Below are 6,232 nucleotides of genomic sequence, written 5' to 3' on the forward strand. Positions count from 1 at the left end.
CATCATCACTCATGCCAACTTTACTTCTTCCTATCTCTTATTACTTTTATAACTAATTTAGGTTGCTAAATTTCTTATCATATATGATCAGTTAGTTACATTTGCAGAGAACTTATAATTCTACAAATATCTAAAATCAGCTGCAAAACGTTCGTAGTCGTCTGTTCAAGCCCCCCTCTCTCCCTAGTTGACATCTTCAATCCTTCATAGATGAGTGGTTCTCATTTGAATTTATAACCCAAGTAATGAACTGAGCTTCTGTCGTGGCAGTAAACTGTATTACCACGTATATACATTAAAAAAGCTTCAACTCATCATTGGGTAAAATAAACCTAGGTAACAAATAAGCTAGACAAGTGGAGAGACTGCACACGAAGGAACACAGATAGAAAATTCTTATTCATAGAGTGGTTTGGATAAATCGACAGAAATCACGACAAATCATATTACAGGACTCTAGCGAAGGGCGGTCAAACGCAGCATACTGTAAGGTCTCATCGAAATTAGATCTCCTTGAATGCAGCAAAGAGGTCCCCGCTGATGTAGTCATTGTCCACGAGGCTGACCAAGTAATAGCTCTTCTGAATCTGCAAGTGAAGAGCAAGAAAGATGTCAGCGAAACCCCTAGAGATATATTATCTGCTTGATGTGGTATCGACATTATCTTTGCAGCATTTCATAAATAGCAATATATCGGAGTGTCGGTGGAACTTAGGTACAGTAGATGTGTTATATTATGGTGGCCAGGTGGAAATGGTTAGATTATGGTTCAGAGAGCATGTGGTACCAAAACAATTGTCATATCTCTTAGTGTTAGCTGATTGTCTGAAAGGTGTTTCTCTATTCTAAAGACAAGTTTTTAGCAAAAGCTGCGAGATATCAAGACTTGTACTACCTATTAGCTAAATGCAAAGCATTTATGTGCACAAAAAGTTTCTTTGAGCCTGTTACTAGCGCAAGAAAGAGCGATGGGCGAGCTGAAAGTACCTGCTCTAGCAACTCCCTGGACGAGTCGCCCTCTGGGAACAGGCAGGCCCATCCCCTGGACCAGATCTCAAACGCTTCATCTTTCCAGACCATGAAGCTTGCTGAGTCAACGACGGTAGGCTGGATGATCTCCTTGCCGGGGAACACACCCCATGTGACAGCATTCACGGCGTTCGCAGGGATGTTTGAGATCGATTCCCCTTCCTTGTTCACGGCGATGTACGTGAGGGAAGGGAATGCCTTGCTCTTCTCGATGAGTTGGCCCAGCTTCTCCTTAGCGCAGAAGAATTCGACGTAGGCCTTCTGGTAAACATAGCCTCCTGGGCCGCCCCATCCTGCAGAACAGAACAAAAATAAAGCAGGTTTGGTAAGGCACACACCATACAGAGCGGCAGAAAAACTAATGACCCAAGGATGCAAAGAAAGCATTACTAAAACAAGGATTGAAGGGTTTTATTTATGTCTGAGAATATCATCTCTGCCTAAACCTTCCTCCCAGCAGTACCAGAAGAAGACCAAGCATACAGCAAAATAGATTTGACGTACCAACACTAGGAGACTCAGATTTCTCTGCATTTACAGCAGGTTGGCTGTTGATGGTAAGGAAACCCTTTGAGTTAATCTTCACCAGCTGATTGTCAATTATCGTCGTCTCGGGTTGAAGACCATCTAACTCAGACCATGGGCTGCTTTTAAGTTTTCCTTCACAGAAGTTCACGAACCGCTGTAAGTGCGAAAGGCGGGTTAGCAAAAACATTGACACCTTGAAATTGTTTGTATGGCATACAGAGCAATAGTATTACTATCATGTAGTTCAAGAGTTACCTCATTAATGTCTTGCACAGATTTCAGTGGAACAGCCCATTCCTCTTGGAGCTTCTTACCACGTCCACGTGGCCGTGTGAACTGTGAAAGAGCGGATATGTTATCACATACAACTATAACTTTATGAAATTTAAATCACAAAAAAGCAGGCCCACTACTAGAGGTAATCTTTGAAACAGTGAATAACCAATGCCAAACAACTGAATTATGTTGCATGGGCAGATGGTTGAATTGGTACTAAGAAACAGATAAATGTTTCTTTTCGTACAAAACTAAGAGACAGAGCCCAACAATAAGAGTGTTGGGCAACCAATATTTTCTGCTGAACCAATATTTCTGGATCTTATGTAAATGTTCACTATCAACTATATTTCTTTCTGGAAGACAGAGTCAGAAGTTGTATTTTTTTTAACAGAAGTATACAATTTGTATTGATTCTGGATTTAGAGTGTTATGAAGATGTTGCATCCAGTGTCTGTGCAAAACTGTTGTGCATACCATTATTGTAGACTCAAACAACAAGACAATGAAATTACCTGGTGATCATTAAGTGCACCGTATGATGGGTTCCTGGAATCACCCCACCGTCCATGTGGGTATTGATCCCAACCAGTGGTCCTTGAAATGTAACTCTTTGGTCTGTTGGCCCTGCTCAATTATATCATAGACAAGACTGAATGAGTATATGTGTAGTATTAATACTCAATCAGCTTTCACAAAGAAAAATTCAGAAAAAAATACCAGAATATAGGGCGAACATCCTCTTTGACACGGAAAACATTAGTTGGTGGCCTCCAAGGTAATGTTCTTGAAAGCTTGGACTCCTCTATTAAGCCAAGATTCTGGGAAAAAAATTTAACCGTTAGAAACTTGTCAGAAAAAAAACAATTAAATCGAGCAAGACAAGGAAATCACCATCAGAATTGCTAAAGCAGTCTTCTCCATGTTTAGTGTGTACAGGTGCAAAGTCTTGATCCCACTAGCCAAAATTTTCTTGCACATCTCAGTACCAAGGTGGATTCCATATGCTTTCACAGCCTCCTCATTGTCTTTAATAGGATCCAAGGCAGCAGTAATCTCAGCTGGAATCTGTTTTTACATTTGAAGTGGCATTCTGTTAGTACCACAATCCGAAATTCAGTAAATGAATAAAAATAAAATTCTATATATTTTATATGTTCGATGTTTGTTGGATTATCTCCAGAAAAAAGGTGTATCAGAAGCAATCCACACCTTCAGGTGCTCCCATGAACCCCAGTTCAAAATACGGTGCAAATGGCCATGGAAAATTCCAAAGAAACAAGAGCAAGGGTGCTATATTGATACACAGTCAATATAGCACAAAAGGGAGATAATGAAGGTACTATTACCTAAAACATGTCTTTTTTTCGGCCCTGTAATTTTATATAATGACCAAATAAACCAATTTGCCTTGTGTTTTGGGGAAAGATGTGAATCCAAAGGGGGGACAGACCAGATACACTTTCATCCATGTCATTACTTGTGATGGAGCTACAGCAACACACCGTACCTTAGTTTTGCAGAATCCAGTCATGCGCACAAATCCTTTGTAGTTATTTATTGGCATTATGCCAGGAACGATAGGGCAGGTTATACCAATCTGACGGCAGTCGTTCACAAACTTGAGAAAGATATCGGTATCATAGAAAAGCTGGGTGACTATAACGTCAGCACCAGCATCAACCTGCAGAGAAATGTAGATTGAGAATGAAGCTGACAAAGAGCAATTTTATGCTCAACAAGTACATAGGGTATGCAACAGGTTACATCATTAGGACATGGCCTTGCATAGAATCTTGTCCAGGCATCGATCAAGAGAGTTAGCAACCATACAGTTTTCATTTTCAACTACAAGAACCAACAAGATTGATGAGAACCTTTCTCTTCAAGTAAGCAAGATCTTTGCTATATGCTTCCTCCGTAGCACCTTCCTCGCCTAGTATTACCTCAGGGTGTGCCTCTGACATTTGAAAAACAGAAATAACAATTATAATTTGTAACATTGAAACCGTCCACCGACTGTAGAGAGAAGCTAAGTGTTGCTAACCTGGATAGCCAGCGACAGTTATGCCAAAGTAATCACCATACTTGGCTTTAATGTGCTCCACCTGCAATTGGAAAACAGAAGGCATCAGGACTAACATCTGAAATCCTAGATATCACAAGCAACAGCAATCAGCTTGCCATCATGTCCATGCCTCTCCAATGTAATAAGACTTAATTACATTCCATCTGTTGGAAGAAGAGGTGCTTACCAGATCTAGAGCACAAGAAAATCCACCAGCAACTTGAACAAATTTGTCCTGGCCATGTGGAGGATCTCCTCGAAGTGCCAGAACATTTTGAATCCCATTGGACTTGATGGTATCCAAAGCATTATCGATCTTCTCCACTGGCATGTTGGTGCATGTCAAGTGCATCATCGTTTCCACACATACCTGCAAAATAATAACATTGAAATGTTAAAAGTCACCGACAATATTTATGGCAGCAATGCAAAGAATCATTGGAAATTTAAAAGAAGCTTCGGAAATTAATTTGAAATTATCCAGAGCAACATATTGGCATGACAGAATGTTCGTAGTAAACTTTAATACTATCAAATGAGTGTCTTCTTCCAAACTTGTTTAAAAACAACGGTCACTACTTGTTTAAAAACAACATGTTGGCACATTTCTCTGTCCCCAGATACACCCAACATTGAGCACATGACATAAGAAATTCAGACCACGATGCCATGAAACCCAGACAGGAAATCCTATCAAGACTCATCCCAGAAAAACTCAGAAAGCAAGTAAGCAACAAGCCCCTTACTGAGAGTGTTGACCGAGTCAGAATGGATGAACTCAGTGAGTCAATGTGGCCCGGCTCATCAAAATTACTAATCTCAATAAAACCCCTACCGTTCCATAGCTTAAATGTGCGTTGAACTAAGCATTATACAAGCATAAAAAATAATAATATACCATGTGTATAACACTCCCCTGCTCACGTTGAGGCATAAGTTAGCAATAATTGTCTCTTAAACTCAGAAAGCAAGTAAGCAATAATTCTCTCTTAAACATAATCAGTAACTAGACGACATGGAAGCAGATGAACTCCTACTTGGCACCAGTTCCATTTCATCCTAAATCAGCTGTTAGCACCAAATGCGTCCGTTAACTTTGAACTTGGAGTAAAAGCAATCTAAACTAATTACTAACCCGTCGAACTCTATGGAGACGAAGCGACAATTCGCGGAATTAAGCAAATCCGGTCATCCCAAAACCGAACATGCTTCCCAGCACCCCCTTCACGAATTACAGAGCGTCGCATTGCGCCTAAATCCGAGCCGGATCAAACCAGCCAAGCAAACGAATCGAACCCGGCACTCTCGCGGGCGGAAGGCGCGCCGAAACAGAGCAGAGCAGAGCGGATCAGATCAGATCGCGCGCGGGCGGGCGCAGCAGGCGGCAGTTGACGGGGCGAGGGAGACGTGCGTACCATGTTCTGCATGCGGTTGGCGATGTCGAGGGTGACGTCGGCGGTGGATCCGCCGGCGCCCCAGGTGATGTCGCAGAAGTTGGGGCCGTGCGCCACCATGCGGTCCATCCGCTCGAAGAGGTTCTCCACGCCCTCCTCCGTCTTGGGCGGGAAGTACTCGAAGGAGAAGACGGTCCGGCCATTCGCCGCCGCCTCCTGGATCTTCTCGATCACCTTCATCTTCCTCTTCCTCTTCCTCTAGAACCTTCTCCCCCACTGCTCTGGCTCTGCTAATGGCGTCGCGGCGGGCGGGCGGGCGGGTGGACGAGGGGTAGCGGCTGGTGGCGAGTGGGTTTATAGGAGATCTGACTCCACCAACCACTCCCGCTGGATGGGCGCGGCGCACCAGTGTGGCCCGCCCGCTGCCCGGTGGGGCCCGGTTGTATGCGCGAAGGTGGTTAGGTGTGGCGCTTGTGGGACGGGTGCAGGGATGTTGTGGTGGGGCGGGTGCACGGTCCCCCGGCGTCGCTGTCCTGCACCTACCCAAATGTGTGGGCAGGACACTGACCACTGCCAAGCCGGGTTTAGAAATCTGCCCCGCCGTCACTAGCATGTGGGTCCGCGACTTAATGGGTTTGGAGTGGTAGGCAGCGAAATGTCTACCTACGATTGATTCTCGTGGGATTCTTCCACGAGCGCTGTGGACTTCCGCTGATTTGGCGATCCGGTGACACATGTAAAAAGGAAAATTGAGTGGAGCTTGCCATATGTGATTGAATTGCCACTGAATTTTGGGGGTGTTTCCATGTACGTAAAAAGTTTCGACATTATCGGAGCACCAGAAGTCGTGCAACACGTGGCCATAATAATCCAAGAGAAAAACAAAGACGACGATAGCTGCCACACGTGTGGTATATTCGACATGCCGCCCACACAC

The 6,232-nt window shown here is 43.8% G+C and overlaps 1 protein-coding gene across 1 annotated transcript; it reads right to left on the bottom strand.

The window, feature by feature from the left end:
• Window positions 1-377: 377 nt before the first annotated feature.
• LOC125511119 (probable methylenetetrahydrofolate reductase) lies at window positions 378-5,631 on the bottom strand. Its single transcript, XM_048676407.1, has 12 exons — window positions 5,317-5,631; window positions 4,089-4,271; window positions 3,881-3,941; window positions 3,711-3,793; window positions 3,344-3,517; window positions 2,728-2,901; window positions 2,554-2,654; window positions 2,349-2,460; window positions 1,813-1,893; window positions 1,534-1,711; window positions 988-1,322; window positions 378-587 (listed from the first exon to the last, which is right to left on the bottom strand). Exons 1-12 carry the CDS (start codon window positions 5,533-5,535, stop codon window positions 504-506), a joined length of 1,785 nt encoding a protein of 594 aa, XP_048532364.1. The 5' UTR covers window positions 5,536-5,631; the 3' UTR covers window positions 378-503.
• Window positions 5,632-6,232: the final 601 nt, after the last annotated feature.

The sequence above is a fragment of the Triticum urartu genome, chromosome 5 (genome assembly GCF_003073215.2).
Source record: "Triticum urartu cultivar G1812 chromosome 5, Tu2.1, whole genome shotgun sequence".
NCBI classification, from domain to species: domain Eukaryota; kingdom Viridiplantae; phylum Streptophyta; class Magnoliopsida; order Poales; family Poaceae; genus Triticum; species Triticum urartu.

Excerpts from the sequence above, each read along its gene's own strand:
- LOC125511119 (XM_048676407.1), bottom strand. The coding sequence starts at position 5,535 with ATGAAGGTGATCGAGAAGATCCAGGAGGCGGCGGCGAATGGCCGGACC. Across the intron at positions 1,894-2,348 it reads GTGCACTTAATGATCACCAG|TTCACACGGCCACGTGGACG; the intron begins GTAATTTCATTG and ends GCTCTTTCACAG. Across the intron at positions 1,323-1,533 it reads ATCTGAGTCTCCTAGTGTTG|GATGGGGCGGCCCAGGAGGC; the intron begins GTACGTCAAATC and ends TCTGTTCTGCAG.